A 24,360-nucleotide genomic window follows, 5' to 3' on the forward strand; every position below is an offset into this window, starting at 1 on the left:
AGATGCAGGGCTGTTAGGGGAAGAAATGGAAGGAGATTTTTGGAGGAGGCAGGGAAGATTTTTCAGGTTTAATTATTGTTTAATTCCATTAAAATAAATGATTGTCTTTAATGAGGTCATGAGATACTACCATCAGCTGCTGAAGGTCACCCAGACATGCAATACGGAATAGTGTGGCATAGACTGTTCAGCATTTTTATGATATGATATATCATATCCTGAAATTAACATGCTGATACTGGGTGTTTCCTTGATAAAGATCCACTAATAAAGCTCAGTTAAAAAAATAACTGTATTCAATGTAACTACTAGTAAGAGTATTACAGTTATGTAAGTAGTGCACATCACAGCACCAGAACATGTTGCTCAACTCTGTTCAGGGCCTGTATAACCCCACTGACAAGACGAGTATTTGACATTATTAATTTGATTATTCTTACCACATACTTGAAAGTAAACATAGTACTTTGTAGCCTGTTGTTGAAAATTATATCCTGTTTTAATTTCAATAAAGGGAACTGATCAAAGGTATGTATTTTAGCACAAGAGTCATAAACTGATCCTATTTTACTGTCTGTCAAGGAAAATGCTTTCGTCATGTCAATTTTATGCTATATGAAAGTGTGTTCCTCTCTGTTCCGATTATGTGATGTGTAATGCATTATTTATACAACGCCTCTGAACATTAACAATATTATATCAAGTTAATCTATACACCGAGTTATTTTTATTACCAGTTCATAGTATATGTGCCGGCAACATGGCACTGATTAGTATGAGAAGAAGGAGGCTTCAGAAACTGTGGGTGATGTAGAGGGTTTGTGCTGTTTTTCCTATACAGTCTATCAGGGGTCTTGTATTCAGATGTCTCAGCACTTCATTGTGTCATGAACTTTCTCATGATATGCTGCCCTTATTTGGTCAGGACTGCTATCATTACAAAGTGTGCTGGTTTTATATTAAGATCAGGGGTACGATAATGGTATATTCCTCGGATTTGGATCAATGCATGGTAAATAGGCTCATGATAAAGTTAAGGCTAGATTCATGTGTCTGTGGTTGTTGTAGTTCAAGGGTATGGTAAGGCTGTGTTTTATGTACATATTGCAGTTCGTGTGACTGCATATAATAATAGAGTTGCTGTCAGAGCCTCTCAGAGGGCTTTTCCTGAAGCATTCACATCACTCATGCTTCAAATTCCCACTGTGGAGAAGTCTTTGAGAGATAATATCTGAAGGTCACAAGAGGGGTCCTCGTCACATAGAATTATAACCAGTTTATTTGCCTTTTTTTGTACATTTACAATCAAGGATTAGATCAAGATCCATTGTCATTATATAGTACCTACACAGAATCATCTAACCAACACATACTGACAACATTTGACAAAAACGTCTACAATGGCAAACCGATCCAGGCAGTGCTTCCCTCAATAGATTAGTTTTACTCATGACAACATTTATACCCATCAGACAACTTGTGATTGGAAACTTTGTTTTATATTGCTCAATTATGCTAAGGGTGAAATGACATGCAGTTACCAAAGCGTAGTCATGTGTTAACAGTGAAGTATAGTGATATTCCATTTCTAATTCACAGCAGCGTTTGTGTACATCCATTTTAAAAACAACGATCGTGGGCGACTGCACGTACAGTATGTGATAGGTAGGTGAACTGAAATAACATTTCCCCTGAGGTTTCTTTGTTGACAGCAATTGTTTAACCTGTTGTGTTCCTGTCTCCCAGCTTTCTAAAGAAAGAGGTCAGCTTGACATAAGCCTCAGTCTGATTTATACATGTGCATATAATACACGACACTGTGCAAATGTTACAAATCAATAACCCACACTGCCTTGTAGTGAGCGTTGTTCACTATTCATCCTGACAGGACAGTCTTTTTCTTTTTTTCTGTTACAGTATGTGTCTTGGAGGGTGCGGTGCATTGTCAGTCCAGTTTGATGCTCTTTAATACTACAATACCATATTCCTTTATTACTCTTTTCTTTTCTCTTCTTCATGCTGATATTTAGAGGCGGTACTTTCTTAGCAGATCCGACTGCCACATGTACTTCCTCTCCGGAAAGCGATCAGGAATCCTAATGCGCCGGAAGTCCTGGATGCATTTCTCCAGCTCCTGCTCTGGAGTCATCTTCTCCTTGTTTGTTTTCCTCTTTGCAGCCTCTCTGTCTCTTACGCCGAAGGTTCTCACGCGGAGCATGTCTGTCTTGCGGCGCATCTCTGCCTGCTGCAGCATGTGGACCTGCCCTTTAGGCCCTGGGCGGTCCAGCGTCTGGATGTTGGACCGTCTGCGCACGGGGCCGCAGATCACGGTTCCTTGGGGGGAACTGGCTTCTGACTGGCTCTCTGAGCAGGAGGTGGAGAGGTCATTGAGGGAGGTGCCACTCTCGCCCTCGCGCTCACTTTTGTGGCTCTTGCAGCAGCAGTCACAGTGTGAGGATGACCACCGGGAGGGTCCACCTGTTGAGGGAAACACAAATATCAGTTGATCTGACCAGGCACATTCATTTTTCAGATGCAGAAAATCATTTCCCACCCATTGCAGCTGTGTACACAAAACTTTCAATCTCATTTAAAAAGCCCTTAATTAAAATCAGATAACTTTGTGTGTAGGTATTTAATGGACTCAGCAGTAAAGACATGTGAATTCTTTGACATTTAATAACTAATCCAAAAGGGCTGTTGGGGCTGTGCATATTTCTTCCTCTGATAAGCAGAACCCCAAAGCTCAGTGCTGCTCATAACGGCTCGCTGAAAGACCTTTCCTGTTTCCCCAGGCAAAGCTGGTTTCAGACCCAAAGCAATCTGCTTTGCTGTCACACTTTCAAATTAGAACGGTAACCTGACTGCCGAGGCCCGTGTGCATTAGTTTTGTGTTTCGGATCAGTCACTCAAATAAGCCTGAGAATATGCTTTAGACCTTAAGGGTTGCAATAAGGTAGAAAAAGCAGGCAAACAAAAAGCATAATTTATCTCGGCTGGTGAGACAATAGTGGAATGAATGCATGCACCCGCAGACTCCGGCTGTATCCTGATCTCCTGTTTTGGGTGAGTATACACTAACAGGAGATTTGAGTAGTCTTTCTCTCTCTGCCTGTACCTTCTTCTTGTTTCATCTCACTTCCTCCTACACAGCTAATTATGGACTAAAAATGCTGTACAGTACTGCCTGCCGGCTTGTGAAGTGTTCGACTGCAGGCAGCAGGGCTGTCGTTCATTTCCAAAAATAACTAGAATCCATGATCTTGTTTAGATCAGCTAACAAATAGAAATGTGCAGTTTTGAAAATGGCTGTGAACACTTTATGTAAACAGTAGTGCAGGAGGAATAAACATATGGACAGAGAGTCTTAAAAACCTCCTAATGGATTTTTCTAATGTGATGATACAGACTCAATAGCATGGATATCTCAGGGGGAGCAATGATTTGTCCATTGCCTCCCTCCAGCGCAAGGAAGTTCAAGGGGGATTTTAACCTCTTTGCACAGACTGTAATAATGACCTTATCTCTGCTGCAATGATTGTATTGAGCTGATAGTGAGAGAGTTGCTAACAGCTTTTTAATGGCTAATCCATGAGTTAAGAGGCCAATCAGCACACCAATTTCCCCCCACAGAAAATGAATCTCGCTGAATCCAGCAGACAAGCAGCGCCCGGCAAATGGATGCAGGCGCTTTAGTGAGGAGGATCAAGAGGAGGAGGCTAGGCATTGTTTCTAAATGGATGGATGCTGTCGACCAGAGGGGCAACACGATTAGGAATCTGGCCAACACCCAATAATAGCAACACAAAATTTCCAGGCCGTGTTGGAGAATGAATCATTATTAAGCAACTGACTGGCTGACAAATATCAGGGTTTCCTTTTTGTTTTAGCAGATCTTAGCAGATCATAGACATGTACTGTTTATGTGTTGTACAGTTTTATAAAAAAAAAAAAAAAGGAAAGGAGACCCATGCAAATGCTTTCCCCTCCTAAGGTCATTCTTGTTGGGTTTTTTTTAAATCTTTTGTTTGTTTGTTTTTTCACAATCTCAAGCCTTCATGACCCTTTTGTGGACTTGAAAAGAAAAAGTAAAAATAAAATAAATAAAAATATAAAGCAGTTTGAGGTTATCCAGCTCATAATTTGAATAGGAATAGGAGACTAAAAAAAGATGTGAGCAGGACACCGTGAAGTCTAAGACCAAAGACATTTTTGTAAGAACTGCTTTTAGGATTGTCAAAAAAACAATAGAAGAAGAAAAAGGAAACTTTCTTGCATCCTCAACACAAAACTCAGAGGCTTAAACAGCTAAATAAGCTTAATGCATCTTGGAATCAAGGCCTATAAAGTCTGATGACATTAAAATTGAACATCGCTCCCACTGGGGCAGATCGATCAGACTGAGCTTGATCAAGTGAGGCTAGAAATATCTGACGAACTCAGATGCACAGAGACATTTTTATAGATAGAGAAAGACAAGATTGTGTCAAATCACTGCAAATTCTGGAGGCAAACATCACAGTCTGTAAAATGGTGATTATGAAAAAAGGATGGAGTATAAAGCGGGGTAATAAGTCTATACACATACACTGAAAATACACCAGCGAAAAAGTCTTTCATGGCTCTCACAGTGCTTCAGTTTAAGCATAATCAAAAACAATGAATAAGCCTCTAAAACAGCAGCGAACTTGAAGCTTTTTACAGAAAGAATCAAGAACTGAATGGCTCTTAGCTGACAATAGAAAATGTCAACAGGCTGTTATTGTCGAAAAACCCTGTTCAAACTTATGCTGGTTGCTGTTTTCTTTTTTGTTTAATCGTGCAAATGATGAAAAAAATAAAAAGCTATCTATATGGTCCTTAGAGGGAGTGCACAAAATACAGTATTGTATGTCAAAATCAAAGTGTTTGATGTCCCTTGCAGGTCCAAGACCAGAAATAACTAAAAATCCTTGTCAGGAAACGCTGAAACGTCTAAGCAAGCAGGTGTGCATGATACACTTTAGTGCCTTTCAGGGAAGCTAAGCTATTGATTGTAATGTGTTTCTCTCAGTTGTATAAGTCTGTCTAAGAGATCATATTCCCTCCACAATAAAAGACTGGGGCTGGTCCAGAGACTGTTCTCAGGCTGTGTCTGCACTTCTCATAAATAACACAGGGATGAAGCAGACTTCTCCATGGTGCACAGAAGCATGAAAGCGAGTCTCATGGGGTTTCCTCAAACTCCTCTCCACTCCCAATCACAGGGATTGCATTTGTACTATGACTGGTTTTGTGGAGGTTCTGCTGCTTGTAAATGTGACGGCTTTTAAACGGCAGGAAAAATTTGTCGATGGCTCGAGATAATCTGGACTGAAGGCAGAGTTTTCTGACGAACTCAGAAGCTAAATGTCAGTGAGTTTCCCTTGCCAGACAGTACATCTGAATGGACTCATCAAAGGTGTCTGCTGATGACTGCTTTCACAGAAGCGTAGCATAGCTCAGAGAAGCTCTGCACTATCATGAGACTCCACTTCTCAGATCTGAATTTCAATGGTGAGGCAAACTGTGCCCTCATTTGAAATAAGTGAAAAATAATATTTGAACCTCAGAACCGCATTTTAGGTCCAAGCTGTCAGATCTGAGTCTGACAAAGCGGAAAAATCTGAACTAAACCTGCCGGCTTTATTCACTGCCATTACTTTCTGCTGTGCCAATTGTCTTGAAGTGCTTCAGGTGCCTCTTGGTTGTGATGCAATAACATTTACAGTGTGAGACAAAAAAAGAGGGAGAATTTGTTCACTTGACTAAAAAAAAAAAGGCTGCATGTGTTTCATGTAAAAATAGGTTGATTGCACATATCCAGCCAGCCAGAGAGCAAAGCTCATACGAGTGTAGAGACGTTCTGATCTTAGACATTCACATATTCTCCAAGTCCCATATCCAGTTAATGCAAATATTTCCAAGTCTTCTGCTGCCTCGGGAGCAGCATAGTTTACATGCTTGTTAGCTCACAAATTAGGCCAGTGTGTCCTTGCAGCAGAAATGGGCTTGTCTTGCAAAGGCTGTGGCTGTCCTCAGAGGGAGAGAGAGAGAGAAAAACCCATTTCACCAAGACTGCCTCATTTGCTACAAAGCTATCACCCCAGCAGTTTGTGTCCGGGCGAACTGATGGCCACAGCTATTCTCTCGCCGAGGAAAATAATGTCTGCATACATTCAAATCTGAGCCACTCAGACTTGCTCTCCTGAAACTAGGATCACTGATGACAAAGAGCCAGTAAAGACAAAAGAAAAAAGACACAAAAAACAAAACAATAAACAGTGAGGTAATATGTTGAGTCCCGGGAAACATTAGCTGACCTAATTCAAGGTTGCTGAGCATGAAGTCTCTGACAGACAAGCCATGCCCGCATTAGCTGCTCACCATGAGGAGAGTGACAGCTTCACTGGCTGATTGTTAATGACAAGCGGGCCCTGTCCCCCTCCTGAGCCAGAGGGTGGCTGTCCGCTGAGTGTCACCCTGACAGAGAGATGAACAAGCAACGCAGGCAGATTGATATCAGCCTCTTTCATGACCCAGAGCCACACCTCTCCACAAGCCCTGATTAAGCAAGATGGACTTGGGCGAGAGGAGGAAGGTTCCTGAAGTATTTGAATAGCTCATGTCATCCTCTAAATAAGACCTCAAGAGGCCAGATGGGAGAGGAGAAGCAATTCTGATCCCTTGACCTATCATTAAAGAGACACATCTTAGTAGGGGCATCTAAATGCAAGCAATTTGACACTCTATTAATCGCTAAAGACCAACTTAACAACTCACCCACACATACTCAGAGTTCCGTGGTCCCAGAATAAAAACCACAGTATGAAAAGGTCACCTCCTGCATACCAACAAAGGGAATCCCCTTGTCTTCAGAAAACACTCAGCAGCCTGCAGAGTGAAGAGATTTATATCCAGGTATCCATTAAGTGTCTCTGGGGGGGTCATTATGGCATCAAATTTCAGACGCAGGAAGCGTTGATATACCTGCGCTTCAGCAGCCTCATTGTGAGGCATCAGCAGAAATAACTTGTGCTGTTTAAAATACCAGCCAAACTCTTGCTCTCCAAATGCCTTTCTAAAGGAATGTGCACATGGGTTTTTTTTCTTTTTACCTTAAATTGATTTTATTTAAATGTTTGACTTCAATATACCATAACTACATAGTCACATATATAAAGTCATGCCTTGTACTGTCATTAAAAGGCAAGCCTGTGTGAGACATTTCATGGATTACATTGGTTTTATTCTGTCCCAAATTAAAATTCTTGCAATAATGACCAATAACACTGTTGCAGTCCTTTGTAACTATGTTGCTCTACTCTAAAACGCATTAAGAGCATATTTTAACTGCCTACTTTTTAGGTTTTTAAACTGAAATAAAGCAACATAAATTGTTGATTTGAGAGTGCACTGTAAATGTGGTGTGGTGATTTTCTTTTTGTATCTGCAGCTTTTCAGTAAACTCTGATTTACGCCAAGGACCACATTGTCTGCTTAGACTGATGAAGTGCACGAACCATTTCAACCATTTTTCTGTCCTGGTGCTCTTAAAGGCTTGAATGAGTTATTCATGGGAACACTATCCATCTCCTGTAGGCATTGCCAATCCGGACTCCAACCAGGCTCTGTGGGAGCTCAGCGACTGCCCAATTTCCACCTCCATTAAACCCGAGCAATTGATTACTTTCCCTCTCTCTCACTGCAACTTTGTGGCCATTGTTTGAAAGCTATTATGACCACATGTCCTCTCATTACCAGCCAAAATGAAGCCTGCATAGTTATATTAACACAACTGGGATGTATAAGCATTTTCTGTCCGTTCAATACACGCCTCCCAACTCATGGGCTCTGGCTCTGAAGATCCTGCTGGTGTTGCTAGTCCCAGTGTTCAGGGATGCTTTTTTTCCCCCCTGCTGTTGCGATGTGTAACCAGTGCATTCAGAGCAGGTTATGATGTTTCATCCAATATGACAGCTAGTCATAAACCAATGAACCGAGTAAAAAATGTCCTACTCTATAGTTCAACTTACAACTGTCTTGCAAATAGGTTAAAGTTTATGTCTCCTCTCAATAGACGCACAGATACGAGGATAATCTTAGGGACAGATTGTGTTTTAAATCAGCCAACGATCCCATCTTTTCTCTGACATAATTGGCAATAAGAATACAAAAAAAGCTGGAGCTGGTTAACCACTACAGTCACTGAGATTGAAAAAACAAACACCATACAGAGCATCCTGGATTTTTGCTTTTCAATAAATAATATTTTAAATCAGTGGCCTTCAACCCTGGTCCTCAGGACTCTCTGTCCTGCATGTTTTAGATGTTTCCCTGCTTCAACACCACCTGATAAAACTGGCTGTGTCATTAAGAACTTGTGCAGACCTTGATAACAAGCTGATGATGACCATTAATTAGAATCAGGTGTGTTGATGCAAGGAAACATCTAAAACATGCAGGACAGGGGGTCCTGAGGACCAGCGTTGAAGACCACTGTTTTAAATTATATCACTTTTGCCTGTTAAAAGGAAAGAAACTGATGACAAGTGTGGAATAATGTCTAACATCTTCCACTTTTTACAATGTGCTTCTCATGCCGTTACTTTACAGTAAGTTCTTAGGGAAACTTTGACAATTTCATATGAAACGGATTCTGGTTTTTGAATCTAGTAGACTTAATCTGCATGATTTTCTATTTTTAAGTCATCGTGGTATGTGGATTACACATATGCATTTTATAGTATAGTCACACCTGTCATGTCCGGGTCACCTTAACTTCGGTGCACAGCAGACAAGCGGACAGAGAAACCCCTGGAAAGGGGGGTACTGGACCGCGTCCAAATGGATGAAACCACATGCAAAAGGTTGTGACCTTGTCCGCTTCTCTTCTGTTGCGTCTTTTGGCCCATGCAGTGTTGAAAGGCCAATATGAATACTAAACAAAACCATGAATTTCCACGAGCGAACCAAACGAAATGTATCGATTTCTGCTTCGGTTTGGTCAAAAGTACAAAACTGTAAGTGTGGAAACAAGCTTATGCCAATTTTGAAATTGCATACTACACAACTAGTGTGGAAATGGAAGTATACAATCTGCAGGATACAAAAACTCTTACTAGTCTGCCTATTCTGCCATATCCCATAATGCAATAGACCACAACAGCGAGAGTAGATCACAGTGGTCATGAGTCCAGCTTCTAGTTATGCTGTAGCATAATCACATTAACGCTGGTACACCACATACTAATGACCCCCACTGTATCAATATACAGTACATACTGTACACTGTATTGTATGCATAGTAAAAAAAATGACCGTAGTCTTTTTAAATGAACCTGGATGAAGTTTGTATTGTCTCTGCAGAGAAGGTACCGGCTGCAGCCCATCAGTGAAAAGAAGGAAGTTCAAAGACTTTCAGCAACAATTCATTTAGTTCAGTTCAAATTCAAAAATACTTTATTAATCCCCCAAGGGAAATTAATTAATATGCTTTTGCATATAAAGTTGGAATAATTTTGTTTTCATAAACATTCCTCTTTTTATTTATAATAATTTCATGAAAAGAGGTTAAAGAACAGTTTTATTTTAACTCTACGCGTAACAGTGTAGCATAATTGTATAGATACTTCTGAATATGTATGTATTAATCTAACCAAGCATTAAATGTATAATATCTCAAATGATTTCAAATAAATGAAATGAACAACCATTTCATTTCCACATTATGAATGTAATTCTGACTTCTGTTGATTATGTGATATTCTTATCATGACACACTCAACACACCATCCTGAAATCGTTCATTCATTCATCTCCACCTGTGTAGTTGGAGCTTCTTCTTGTTCATCAGGTAAGAGACAGGGTAAACCTTGGACTGATCAATCAGCCCATCAAGCTTACCGGTATTTCAGAATGACCAATAAGCCTCACTTGCATGTTTTTACAATCCCAGAAGAAGTTGTGCTGCTTAAAGAAAACCGTTGCAAGCACGTACATATCAGCACTGCACATTTATAAAAACCGAACTGGGATTTGTACCATTAACTCTTCTTGCTGTAAAGCTAACCACCCCATCACCATGCTGCCCATCCTAAAACCCCATTCTGACTAAACCAGCTGCAGATCTTTTCACTTGTATTAGGTGTCCATTTGACTTATTTTTCTTGTGTTCAGTATTGATTCAAGAGGTGAATAAGCCATTCTTTATATATGAACAATCTGTCTTGGCCATGACATGCAAACTACTCCTAATCATGATGAATACTCAGACACTAATAGTATTGTTTGTACAGTCTATGAAACCAAAAGCAAATTTTCAGTGCAGGAAGGGTCATCAATAACTCAGAGTGGAGGGTTTTAATTAGGTAAAGATTTCCATGATTGTTAGCACAGATTATACCTTGAGAGAAACATGATGAATATTTGCAGTGAGTATTTTCAAAACTGTGCACATCAATTCTAACAGTGAAGGTCCAGAAGTCAAGTGGTCCATTTAACGAGAAGAAACATGGGTGATGCCAAGGAACTGACAGGCCGGAAGAAAGTGTCTCAGTTTGCTTATTGCATTGCGTTGATCTTTTTGCACTTTCAGCTAACAACCATTTTCACTCTATATGAACCAGTGTTCAGTTGGGTCAGGGTAGGGAAATGTTCTGCTTAAAACAACAAACAGGAATAAAGTGTTTCATCTAAATACATCACCAGAATGTACATATGTCTGTGTGCACTTTTCGTTCCAGACGCCCTGCTTCAGGCCGGTCAGTGTCCCACATTCAGAATCATTTACAGTAAAAGTTTTGAAAGTGGATCCGGGCAGCTGTGCTTTTGTGAAGCAGAAGCTCTCAAGCCTGTCTGCTTGTGATGTGTCTATCCATCATCTTGACAAGGTCTCCTTCGCCCCTTGCTTGCGATATATGTGGGTTCCCTTTCATTCTCACCTCGTCTGCTCTCTTATAATGAAAAGCCAGTCTCTCCAAATGCTTCCATGTCTTATATCCCCCCCGAAATTTTCTCCCCTCCTCTTCCTCACTCTTGCCCGTCTCATCTCTACTTCAATCTATTTTTGCTCCCGCTCTCTCCAGCTTCTTTCTGCCTCAGTTCTTTCTCCCTGTGGCCAGGTCTCATGCAACTTTTACTCCCCCCATCCCATCTTCCTCAGTGATTCTCTCCTCCATCTGCTTGTCTTCGCTTCCTTTCTTCCTTAAAACCCCTCTCTCTTTGTCCTTTCCTGTGTTCTCCTCACACTCCCGAAGCCTCATTCCTCCCATGCCGTGGTTACTTGCTGGAACACCTCCTACTGTCCCACGACTGTGTCCCAGACCATTGCCTGTTAATTTGGAAGGAGGTGAACGCCTACGCCAGATGCAATGCTCAAGAACACTGAATGACTCAGGAAAATCAAAGCAGACTAGATGCCTTTAGGGCTCAAGGCATGTCCTTTTGTAATAATTACCCTGCATTAATGAGACTATTTGAACACTTTTAGCAAACCATATGTCATGTTCTCATCAGTCCACCCTGCTACACCTCCAACCTTCACCTGCCAACTGGATTCTCCTTAGCTGTTATTAGAATAATGAAAAAAGTCATTTTAATTGGCCATATGGCTAAACTCCCCTCTCTATAAAAGTAATGAGCCATATTTGCAGATAATTATTAGATAATGAATCTGCTCCATGTCTCCTAGTAAAGCTGCATTTAAAGAGCCAGCAGCATTCAAAAAAGCTTTTTATAATGCCAACTGGTGCTATGTTATTCATGAGCTGGCGGGCAGGCAGAATAGGAGCAATAAGTCGCGTTTACGCATGACGCATGTGTACTTGAAGTCCATAGCATTGTGACTCGATTCCCCTTGGGCTCTTGGGCAAGTCTGCCTCTGACCCTTATTATAAGTTCTCTTTAGTTAGCTAAAAAAAAGGATGCAGAAGCTGGGGAAGTAGTGAGGGCGGTGGAGGAAGGGCGGGATACTTGTTTCTTTTTTCTTTCTTTTGACTATTTTGCTGTTGTTTGTATTTTACTTGGGTTTCGTGTGAATTACATTTAACTCTTGAGCTCTTAAAGCATCCAGCTCACATCACATAGACATAGTGGGAATAAATATTCACTCACGGTAGAAGACGTACTGTGCGTAATTGGACCAGACCCTGTCATCCGCATAATGACCCATGGAGGACGCGGTCAGGGACGTATTGCAGGCCACGATGTGGAAGCCGCACTCTGACAGCATGTCGAAAGCCCTCTCAAGGTGTTTGAACTTAAGGTAGAACCTGCAGCTGTATCGGTCCGGCGGTCTGTCCGTGTCCCTGTTCTCGCTCAGGGCGTCTCCAAACACCTCTTTGGCTAAACCAATCCTGCTGCTGATGAAGATTCTTGGTAACTTTTTGGGCTTGGCGTCAGTGTGACTTTCTCTGCCCCCTGCGGCACAAGGACCCCTGAAAGCGACGGTGATGTAGCCATACCTCCTATCAAAGGAGTGAGAGGCGTAAAACCTCAGGTCACTGTCTTGTGACACATCTTCCAAATCACTGTGGTACAAGTCATCTGGGATGAGCTTTGAGTCTTCGGCTGACAAAAGTTTGGCCAATTCTGGCAACTGGAAGTATTCTGCCTCTCTTTTCAAGCGGCCCCTCTCTGGAAAGTGGTCAGGGAGGACGACCTGCTTATCTCTTAGGTAATCCAAAACGTATCGGAACAAAAACCCATCTCTGTCAATGAAATATCGCCCTCTGAGGTCCCGGGACAAATCATTTGTAGACCCCTTCTTGTTAGAAAACAGTTTCCCAAATAAGGAATTTGGAAAGCTCGTCAAAGTGGCGTGGCGTGTGTAATACACCTGCCCACCCACGTTTAGCTCAATAACGTCCGATGGAGGACTTTGAACCGTGCCCTGCTCTTTAGCGGGTTGGGTTTTGCAGTTTTCACTTAGTGCCATTCTTCCAGCTCTTGCACAAAACGGCGATCACGGCGCGCAAACGTCCAAGAAGTTCAGGATGTGATGGGGTGTAGCTGCATGGTGATGAAGCGCTCACATCCAAAGCACAGTCTCGATTCAAGATGCAGCTCTCGCATCCAGTGTCTCATGACAGAAAAATCAAGGTGTGTCTTCAATATATCCTTTAATCCCTTGCGTAAACGTGCCCGCGCACGGTGCATCCTTTTAGAGCAGAATCGATCATGATAACCAGCATCGCGTTACACATACATCTACTGAGGCTCACTTGAGTCACTTCAAATAAGTACAGCCTTGCTTGATTCTGACAATTCCCGCTTACACAAACAAAACGCAAAAAATAATTTCTGTTCCAAGTTCTCAGTGGAAAACCTCTGCGCCTCGCGCCAAATTCAAGAGTCGGAGATAAACTAAGAAAAAAGTGTGAAGCATCCCATCACTGGTTGTAAGCGTCGCTCCTGACTGCTGGGATGCTGAAACCTGCTCCGAGCTCGCTCACAGGGAGGAGGAGGCTGCAAGCGGGACTCCTGCGCGCATCCATCTCTCCAAAATGCTGAGTGCGGAAACGGATAAACCAACAGAGGGTTTAAGATAATGTTGCTCCAAGCTGTGCCACGAAAAGAGAGAGAGAGAGAGAGAGAGTAAAAAAAAAAAAAAATCAGCCCGTGAAGTAATTTCTTACATCATCTTAAAGGAAAAATGTCATTTTCAGTCGATGGGGATGAAGCGGACTGATGGGTGATGCATCTGTGCAGCCTTTTTTGCCATATTCTGCATCTGGCGATGATGACGATTCAGGTCTAATGCAGTTTCAACATCCCCAGTGATGCAGATTTTAATCCCTTCCTCTGATTCTTTACTGGGGCTTTGTGTCTACATATTTAACGCTTTTAGCTGACACGCTCATCCCGAGATAGGGGTGAAGGGTTGGGTGTCAGTGTCACGCTCAGAAACTCATCCGCTGTGACACCTACACGCGAACTCAGCTGGTCATCTGCAAGAGAGCCTTAACTCCTTTTTTTATCCAACCATCCAGTATCACACTCCAAAAGAAAATCAATAAAGGAAACAAATATAAATCTGGTAGTTGCACTCTTCTCCATATGACCGAAGCCCCGGGCAACAGTGTCCCTTCCTTCAAGCAGAGCACAGTGACACGATATGAAAATGAGCCCTGCATAATCGATTTGATTAGAACGCGTGGGTTCTAATTTCAGCCCTGCAGACGGATGAATGATCGCTGCTTCAATGCTTCACTCACCAAATACATTCATGGGAAACTATGCATGCTTTTTTTGTTTGTTTGCATGAAGTACATGCTCACAAGGGTGCACTCACATGGACATTCGTTATTGAATTATATTGCTCGAGATTTTCCATAGTAAGTAATGCAAGGACTCGGGGCCTGCTCAGTGAATTTGTCACGGAGTCAGCAGTAAACACAAGTATGTGACCAAGTGCTGTAGTGTGTAAAATCCACTTTGGGTGAAGTGAGAAGCAAAGCTGAAGTCAAGGACCAACAATGTGAGTCATTATTTGCATACAGAGTTTTATGTGAGTACAATATTTTTCCACATTGATTTAAGAAGCCCTATGCTTTAACATATTAGGACATGTAACAATGAGTAAATACACCTTTTCTGTTTCTTTATGAATTAAGTTGCAGCCAGGTTCTGCTAAGGCCATTGATTAGTTTAGTACAGGGAAATGTGAGCAAAGGTTTTGGCAGTTTTCTGGCTGCAGATGTGAGTTAACACAATGGCAATGAAAAACATCAGCAATGGTCTTCAAGAAGCAATTGCTGCTTCCCATCGATCCAGGGAGGGTTTAAAGGTAATTTCCAAACAATTCTGTCTATCACTCTCCTGTGAGGAAGATTATTCACAGGTGGAAAACATTCAAGAAAGCTGTTTTCCTTTACTGATCAGCAGCAGTCGAGAGAGGACCCACAGAACCACAGTTACCCACATCATTTCCGTGCTATTGTAATATGTTTGCTGGTTTGCTTTGCTTCCTGTTTGAGTTTGAAAGTTGTATTCCTTTTGCATTAAGTTCAGTTTTGATTTCCTTTGTTTTCATCTCTCCAGATTGTTCCCACCAGTGTTGCATCAACCCTTCATGTCTTGTTTTTTCTCCTTTATGGTCCAGTCCGTCATGTACTCCTTTGGTTCATTTTCCTGCTTTAGATTTCTTCATTATTATTTGATTGAGGTTAAGGTGCTGTGTCTTTTGTTAAAGTTTTTTTTTACTGCTGCTGCCCTTCGAAACTCTTACATTTTGATCTGCAACTCCAGCATTCATTACAGTTTGGCCATAAGGTAAGAGTACAACATGTCAGCATAAATACCTCATGGTAACTGACAAGCATAGTGTTGGAGAATGATGACTTGGGCTTCTTTTACAGCCACATGGATCTTGGCATCTCGCAGAGTTATTGTCTGATGTGTCAGATGTGAGGTCAACAGCTAAAGCTCAGCCGCAGGGGGGTCATGCAACAAGAAAATGATCCCCAAAACGCCAACAAATCTACAACAGAGTGACTGGGAAATAAAACAATCAATAGCCACTCCAAGTCAAGACCTCACCCTGACGGAAATGCTGCGGTAGGGCCTTAAGAGAGCTGTGCATATATTAATGAATGCAAGCAGACCTCAATGAAAGGAAGCTGTAAAGAGGAGTAGAGCTAAAATGCCCCACAACCCTGTGAGAGACTCATTAGTTTTTAACACACTGTTTCTGCATTTCAGCTTGGTTTTGTAAATGATGATAACAGTCTAATGTGTCCTTTGTTCAATTGAGGATGCGTTTGCTGAATTTGAAGACCCAATAAGCATCAGATTATCGTTCTGTGATGCTATTTGTACAATTGTACAACTGAAATATGTTGGGGGGCTTTATTTTTTTATTCCAGTCCTGGTGACCATAGCATACTATAATCTTTATTTATAAAGATTTTAAGCTGCTATAGTGGACCGAAAGGGCTGTACTACATCTAAATAAAAAGGTATGAATTATGAAATATGAACTTTCACAAGACATTAAGATCAAATATTTGGAAAAACAAAACAAAAAAAATACCCAGTTTGCTCTGGAGGATCACCTTTACATTTGTAGACCTTTTCATTACATGGTATTTGTCAGGTCCCCAAAGTCTTCTACCCACATCACATGGCCAGCATTTACACCAGCCCGTCTTTCACACTGTCCTTATTTACGTTGCAGTTTTTCTGACATTTTTTATTTCACTTATTGAAGCCATCTCATATTGAATCAGGAGCTTTTATTGCTGTCGTGCTGGGAAAAGGTACTCATGGTGGGAGAGTACTCTTGACTTGTTGTTTTTAGGAGGCAGCGGTCATGCTTTGCCCTGTTAATTCACAGTATATTGTGCTGGAAAGGGGTTGCTAAGCAGCCACAAGGGACTGAGTGGGATTCAAACAGTTGAGATTTCGAGCTACGACAAGCCCCCCGATTTCTTTCTTTTCGTTGTGTGAGGTTTTTCTACTTACATTATGAGTGTTTTTGTGAAATGTTTAAAGTTAAGAGCCATAGTACTGGGGGGGTTAATACAGAAATCCACAAATTAATGCCCCCTGTTGGACTATCTGCATAATTTAGGGTTCATACTCTAGAATTTACTCAGAAACGATTCCCTTCCCTGATGCGCTACGAAGCCTATTATAAATCATCTCACTCATTCCCCCATTAGAGACCATTTCCCCGTCACTTGTCCTCACTTTACTTGTGCACAACTCCCAGGTTAGATTCTATTTTTTGGAATGGGATAGAATTTCATGTAACTTTAGCATGAATAATGTAAGATAATGTGGCTTGCAACTTTGTGTGAAGTAAGAAATCTGTATGTGCTGGAACGTTGAATTGCCAGCTGTGGTTTGTTGAGCTGTGACTTAAGGTCACATTTTGAAAATGCCTCTTTTACATTACATGTTGAAAAATGTGCTTCAGATGATAAGCATTTTAGAGTTAATTTCTACATCTCAATGTAAATGAAGATGCTTTGTGAGGGAATTATCAAAGATGAATTCATACACTCAATGGCCACTTTATTAGGTACACCTTGCTAGTACCGGGTTGGAGCCGCTTTTGCCCTCAGAACTGCCTTAATCCTTCGTGGCATCGATTCAACAAGGTACTGTGAACATTCCTCAGAGAGTTTGTTCCAAATTGACATGATAGCATCATGCAGTTGCTGCAGATTTGCCGGCTACACTTCCATGATGCGAATCTCCTGTCCCACCACATCCCAAAGGTGCTCTATTGGATTGAGATCAGGTGACCGTGGAGGCCATTTGAGTACAGTGAACTCATTGTTATGTTCAAGAAACCAGTCTGAGATGTTTCACGCTTTATGACATGGCGCATTATCCTGCTGGAAGTATCCATCGGAAGATGATACACTGTGGTCATAAAGGGATGACATGGTCATGAAGATTACTCAGGTAGGCTGTCGCGTTGACACAATGCTCTATTGGTACTAATGGGCCCAAAGTGTGCCAGGAAAATATCCCCCACACCATTACACCACCACTACCTGCCTGAACCGTTGATACAAGGCAGAATGGATTCATGCTTTCATGTTGCTGACGCCAAATTCTGACCCTGCCATCGGAATGTCGCAGCAGAAATCGAGACTCATCAGACCAGGCAACGTTTTTCCAATCTTTTGTTGTCCGATTTTGGAGCCTGTGCGAACTGTAGCCTCAGTTTCCTGTTCTTAGCTGACAGGAGTGGCACCTGGTGTGCTCTTCTGCTGCTGTAGCCCATCCGCCTCAAGGTTAGACGTGTTGTGCGTTCAGAGATGCTCTTCTGAATACCTCGGACGTAACAAGTGGTTATTTGAGTTTCTCTTGCCTTCCTATGAGCTCAAACCAGTCTGGTCAGTTTCCTCTGGCCTTTGGCATCAACAAGGCATTTATGCATGTGAAAATCCCAGTATATCAGCATTTTCTGAAATACTCAACCAGCTCGTCTTGCACCAACAACTATGCCATGTTCAAAGTCACTTAATCTTAAATCACCTTTCTTTTCCCATTCTGATGCTGGTTTGAACTGCAGCAGATCGTCTTGACCATGTCTACATGCCTAAATGCTTTGAGTTGCTGCCATGTGATTGGCTGATTAGAAATTTGCGTTAACGAGCAGTTGGACAGGTTTACCTAATAAAGTGGCAGATGAGTGTATGTTGTGGCTCCAAGCCTTTTATGTGTGCCATGGAGGTTTACAGTGAAATGCCCGTCTGCATGATGCACTGTTTTCAAATAAAGCAGACCCCAACCTATCTGCAGTTATTATCCCTATATGCACACACAGCCTACTTTCCCTGTTTCTCTTCTCCCACTCACTTTTCAACCACTGGTAAATCCAGAAAAATGAGGCTGAGGTGTGAACTGGCATGTTTTGAGGAACAAAATAAATGTATCCAATAAAAATATATTAATTTTATGTATCTTTTTCAAGTGACATCGATTTTGAACGTTATCTTTAGCCTCTGGAAGGCAGTGCACTAAGTAGGTAACCAGGACATTGTACAGTATCTCAACATATATTACTTATTCACTTTGTCAAGTTTACCTAGAAAGAAAATACATTTTATTTCAAATATATACATATACATAGCCTATATCTTTTCCACAAAGAAATAAGGAATTGAATAAGATAGCAGGGAAACAAGACTTGTGTATAGAATAATCTTTAATGCTAAGTGATATTGCAATCTAAACTGAAACTTTACTAACACCCATACGCCATTAAGTATTGTGTTGCATCATTCCTAGGGTTACAGCACTAAAACATAAGCACTGGTTAGTGCCCAGTTTTCCAGACCTTGCCTGTAGGACACCTTTTAGTGTTAGTACTTTTTTTCTGCTGTTTTTAACCCAGTTAGGTCCCAGTTAGTAGTCTACCTGTCCAGGGTGTACCTCTGACTTTCTCCTGAGGAGAGCCGTTATGAGCGCCAGATCCTTGTGAATAACCCCGTCCGGATGAAAGATGCATGGATGAAAGTAGTTAGTCTCTCAAATATGTTCCGCTTAAAATGGGTAATATTTAAGTTAATTTAAGCTTTATTTTGTGACATGTTGGGCTTTCGTTTTCGTTGTGGTGTTTTCTGAATTAGGTGCCTTTTTTCGTTTGTTTGTTGTTAATGTTGGTTTTGGTCATTTGTCTATGACTGTTTGCAATTATTTAAATCTGAGTTCAGTGAGCGAAACGACCAAAGACAAATTCTCTGTCTGGCATGTTAATACTTGGCCAATAAAGCTTATTCTTATTCTTATTCTTTTAGTGTAGACTGTCATTTAGGTCATGTACTTTGAAACAACTGGACTTTTATTTTGTTCTCTTCATCTTCCATCCAGAAGGTATCCTCAGTTCAGAACTGTCCAGAGTTGCATTTCTTTGTAGTTCAGTTGAGTTTTGTGTAATGTTTACTCGCTTTTGGTACTTAAATTTTGTCCTTTTTACTTTTGCGTATTCATAAATTATACTTAATTTTCGCTCTAAATAATAATAATAATAACCAAAATCATATACTGTAACAATGCACCTTTCAATAACCATGTCTACCTCATACTGCTGCACCTTTCACTTTTTTTTAAATTGTATATATGTTAATAAGAGCTGTCATTTGTCTATTTACTGTACAGTGAGCGAAAATAACCGGAGTCAAATTCCCTGTCTTGTTTGACCTGACAATAAACCTGATTACGATTCTATCTGTGCAATAATAATAATAATAACCACAATCATATGCTGTAATAACGCACCTTTCAATAACAATGTCTACCTCATACTGCTGCACCTTTCTCACTTTTTTTATTAATTGCATATACATATATATATATATATATATATATATATATATATATATATATATATATATATATAAATGTAAAAAAAAATGTTAAAAAAAATGTAAAAAAATGTAAAATTGTATATATGATATTTTATTTAGAGCCGTCATTACCATGTCCACCTCATACTGCTGCACCTTTCAGTTTTTTTAATTGTATATAGCAGCAGCCAATAAAGCTGATTCTGATTCTGATTCTGATGTTAGTAAGAGTTGTCATTTGTCTATTTACTGTACAGTGAGCGAAAATAAACGAGTCAAATTCCTTGTCTTGTTTGACCTGACTTGGCCAATAAACAACCACTGTGTTGACCTCCATTAAATATATTTATAAAGAAAAACATGAGCAGGTTAACCAGAGCAGGATCTAGAGGTGACTGTATTGTCCCATTCAGAAAAAGTCAGCGTTTTCATACCGAGCATCTCATGCATGGAACACAGTACCAAATGTCATACGAGACACACCCACCCTCACCTCCTTCATTAAACACTTAAGAACATGGCTTCTAGAGAATCAAGTCTGCACTCATATTACATCTTAGTGTATTTTATTGTATGTTTGATCTTATATCTTAGTGTATTTTATTCTTCTATTGTGTATTTATTAGTGTAATTTTCTGCTGTGTGTCATAATTTCTTGGACGGCATGTAATGTATGTGTGTCTGGACTGGAACCTTCTTTTACATCAACCTGCCCCAGGGACAGAGGTGTCAAGTAACGAAGTACAAATACTTTGTTACCTTACTTAAGTAGAAATTTTGTTATCTATACTTCACTGGAGTAATTATTTTTCAGACGACTTTTTACTTTTACTCCTTACATTTTCACGCAATTATCTGTACTTTTTACTCCTTACATTTTAAAAACAGCCTTGTTACTCTATTTCATTTCGGCCTTTAAAAAAAACTATCCAGTTAAATTGCGCCATCCGGATAGAGTGAATTTGGTTGTGGTTGTGGCACAGATGTTCTTGTCCAGTTTTGTTCTTACATCCGTTGCCCTCAGATTCCTGCAACTAAACTTGGATGCACATTCCAATAAAGATTAGGATAAATGATAACATGCCTCTGAAGTTTGACTTTTTGCACCATTACAATACTTATAGGCAACTAGTCATCATATCTTCTGCTCTCTGAAACACATGTTAATGCTCAATAGTACACATATATGGTTCTTTAATATATTTGCATTATACTAAGATGCATTCATTTTCAATGGCTTTTGTCCTTAATGGCTTTTTTCCCCCTTACATTACTTTTATACTTTAAGTAGTTTTGAAACCAGTACTTTTATACTTTTACTTGAGTAAAAAACTTGAGTTGATACTTCAACTTCTACAGGAGTATTTTTAAACTCTAGTATCTAAACTTCTACCTGAGTAATGAATGTGAACACTTGGACAGGTAGACTACTAACTGGGACCTGTTAAAAACAGCAGAGAAAAAGTACTAACACTAAAAGGTGTCCTACAGGCAAGGTCTGGAAAACTGGGCACTAACCAGTGCTTATGTTTTAGTGCTGTAACCCTAGGAATGATGCAACACAATACTTAATTGCGTATGGGTGTTAGTAAAGTTTTAGTTTAGACTGCAATATCACTTTGCATTAAAGATTATCCTAAACACAAGTGTTGTTTCCCTGCTATCTTATTCAATTCCTTATTTCTTTGTGGGAAAGATGTATATGTATATATTTGAAATAAAATGTATTTTCTTGCTAGGTAAACTTGACAAAGTGAATAAGTAATATATGTTGAGATACTGTACAATGTCCTGGTTACCTACTTAGCGCACTGCCTTCCAGAGGCTAAAGATAACACTCAAAATCGATGTCACTGGAAAAAGATACATAAAATTAATATATTTTTATTGGATTATTCAATCGTAGTGCCCAAAATAATAGATGCTTGCAAGGAGGGGAACTAAAATAGGCTAAAATAGTTAAGAGACACCTCTGCCCAGGGACTAAAGATGCAAATTAGCCACTGGCTATAATCTAGCATATTTACATGAAAATTAATATGTACTGTCCCTGGTTCTTTTCCTTTAAAAAATAAAATACAAATACATAAATACAAATACACAAACCTGTGATTTCTTTTTTTTTTAAAACATGTTTCTTTATTGGGTAATCCATGTAAATTATATTACACAATAAACATTTCTTTTAAAGGGTTCGACAGAATACCCCGTTTTATATTTTACCATACACACAAAAAAAAAATAAATAAATAAAATATAAAAAAAAAATAATAATAAAATAAATAAGGACACAAAACATAACAAACACCGCAAAACACACATACTGCAAAATACGTAATTATAAACAGGTCTCAAAGTAAGTACCGATTACCAATCAAACTCTGACTGAAGACAATAATAATAGGAAAAATAAAGTAATAAACTAAAATACAGGACACGCAAAACAGCAGCAACAAAAAAATTAAAAAATAAAAATATATTAATAAAACAAAATAAGATAAATAAAAAAAATTAGACATGGTTAGCAATATCATACTTCCCTGTAATTAAGTTAAATCAGATTAAATTAATCTTCCAAGGATGCCAAAGAATTAACAAAAGAAAGAATAGGTTTCCAAATATAAGAAAACCTATCAAACCTGTGATTTCTAAGTGAAATCACGCGAGTGGCTGCAGTGGCGGCGCTTGTCCAGCAGGTGGCGGGGCTGCTCGCCGTGCACGGGTCAGCCTTGGGGGCTGCGTTCGCCTTGATCTCCATTTTGTATGTTTTTCCTTGAGGTTAGCGCGTACTTTCCTAATGGCCAGTCACATAACTGAAGCAGCGTGACACTTTTGCATGAATGCATGCAGCCAAATCTAGCTGTGGAGCACCGAAAAATTAAAAAAAGACCCCCCCCGACCGTAAATCTGCTGGTTTTGCGGCTGGATGTGGCGATGTGGCGACGACACGAGCGGAGAGCAGCAGCAACAACAGAACCACTTTACACCAAAACAATGTTGACGGACGACCTGTGGACACTTATCAGCAACCGGCCATTTCAAGGGTAAATATGAAAACGTGTTTTATACGTGTAACCCGAGGTCACACACATACAGACTCGGTCGTATGTTTATTTATGGCCGTGTTAGCAGCCAGTGGGCCAACCTAAAGGCTGATTTATGGTCCGCGTTATATCGACGCAGAGCCTACGCGCAACCTTCGCCGTAGGCTCTGCGTCGATGTAACGCGGGACCATAAATCAGGCTTGAGTGTCAAAGACCTTCGAGTGAAACACAAACTCTTAGCAGCGGGGCTAACCGTGGCAGAGCTCACGCCTGGGCCGGCTTTAGTGCCCTTCTGGTGGGATTGAGGGGCGGATACGCGCCGTGGGATTTCACTGGAGCCACTAGTGTGCAAAGGATGGGCTCCTGTAAACATTAGTGAGGGCATTTAATGTAAAGGAGAGCTAGCATCAGCTAGCTGAGGGGGTGTAGGGGGCGTGTTTCAATGAAACCCTTCAGTCCTGGACATTAGGGACCCTGAATCAAATCTAATTTGATTTGTATAACACCTTTCATCCAGGTATATGAAATACAAAGTGCTTAAAATTTTGACTGAAAAATAAGCATAATAAAAACAAAAATAAAAACTGGGAGACCAATGCACACTGACATACAATATAGTTAATTAAAATGAAATAATGATAAAAATTCAAGAATAAAGGCTAAAAAATAATCAGTCCACAACAATAAAATATAATAATAATAATAATAATAATAATAATAATAAAAACATTACAAGAAATAGATAGATAAATAAATAAAACAAATGCCTCTTAAAAATGTTAAAGGGGACCTATTATGAAAAACATGTTTTTTCTTGCTTTAAAGGAGCATGAGGCAGGATTTATGAAAAAAATTCGTATACGTTTTAAGCTTTCTAGTAATAATGTGAGATGAAGCGTTCCAAACCAAAAAGAATGAGCCCTCTAGTGTATCTCTCCGTTGCCTTGAACAGGCTGTGTGCTGCAAAATGTGCTGCAATTCCGGGCCGGAATTTCCCACGCTGGGCTGCAGATGTGACGTCACATGACGCTGCATGCACGTTCTCCCCGTTCTCCCGTGCCGGCTTCGCTGTTGGCTGCAGTACCCCCAACGGCCGTTGTGGCGCTAATGAGTCTCATTTCTTAAATGAGCCTCAAGCTCCTTTAAAGGGGACCTATTATGAAAAACACATTTTCTCTTGCTTTAACATATATAAAGTGGTCTCCCCTCAGCCTGCCAACTCAGAGAAGGAGGAAAGCAACCAAATTCTTCAGAGTCTGTACAGCCGCCCGGATGAGCCGTCCAGTGTGATGTGGCTTCTACGAGCCGTTCAGATTCTGCTCCTGTCGTTACGTAACGACGGGAGCGATGCGTGAAACCACGCCCACAACTAACTCCGCCAGCCGGAGCTTCCAACATTTTTTCGTAGCGGTGTATCGCGTCATTCAGGCAGCCAATCAGCACAGAGCCTCATTATCATAGCCCCGCCCACTCAGAATCCTGCATAGAG

General features: G+C 40.4%; 2 protein-coding genes across 2 annotated transcripts in view; one reads left to right on the top strand and one right to left on the bottom strand.

The window, feature by feature from the left end:
* Positions 1–1,279: 1,279 nt before the first annotated feature.
* On the bottom strand, positions 1,280–13,570 carry LOC133447537 (BTB/POZ domain-containing protein KCTD16-like). Its single transcript, XM_061726235.1, has 2 exons — positions 12,133–13,570; positions 1,280–2,478 (listed from the first exon to the last, which is right to left on the bottom strand). Exons 1-2 carry the CDS (start codon positions 12,953–12,955, stop codon positions 2,027–2,029), a joined length of 1,275 nt encoding a protein of 424 aa, XP_061582219.1. The 5' UTR covers positions 12,956–13,570; the 3' UTR covers positions 1,280–2,026.
* Positions 13,571–22,554: 8,984 nt separating this feature from the next.
* Positions 22,555–24,360, top strand: part of nr3c1 (nuclear receptor subfamily 3, group C, member 1 (glucocorticoid receptor)) — a 29,599-nt gene continuing 27,793 nt past the window's right edge. The window contains exon 1 of the mRNA XM_061725097.1: positions 22,555–22,870. The gene's annotated coding sequence lies outside the window, so the exon portion shown is untranslated. The remainder of the gene's footprint in view (positions 22,871–24,360) is intronic.

The sequence above is a fragment of the Cololabis saira genome, chromosome 7 (assembly GCF_033807715.1).
Source record: "Cololabis saira isolate AMF1-May2022 chromosome 7, fColSai1.1, whole genome shotgun sequence".
In the NCBI taxonomy this organism is placed as follows: domain Eukaryota; kingdom Metazoa; phylum Chordata; class Actinopteri; order Beloniformes; family Belonidae; genus Cololabis; species Cololabis saira.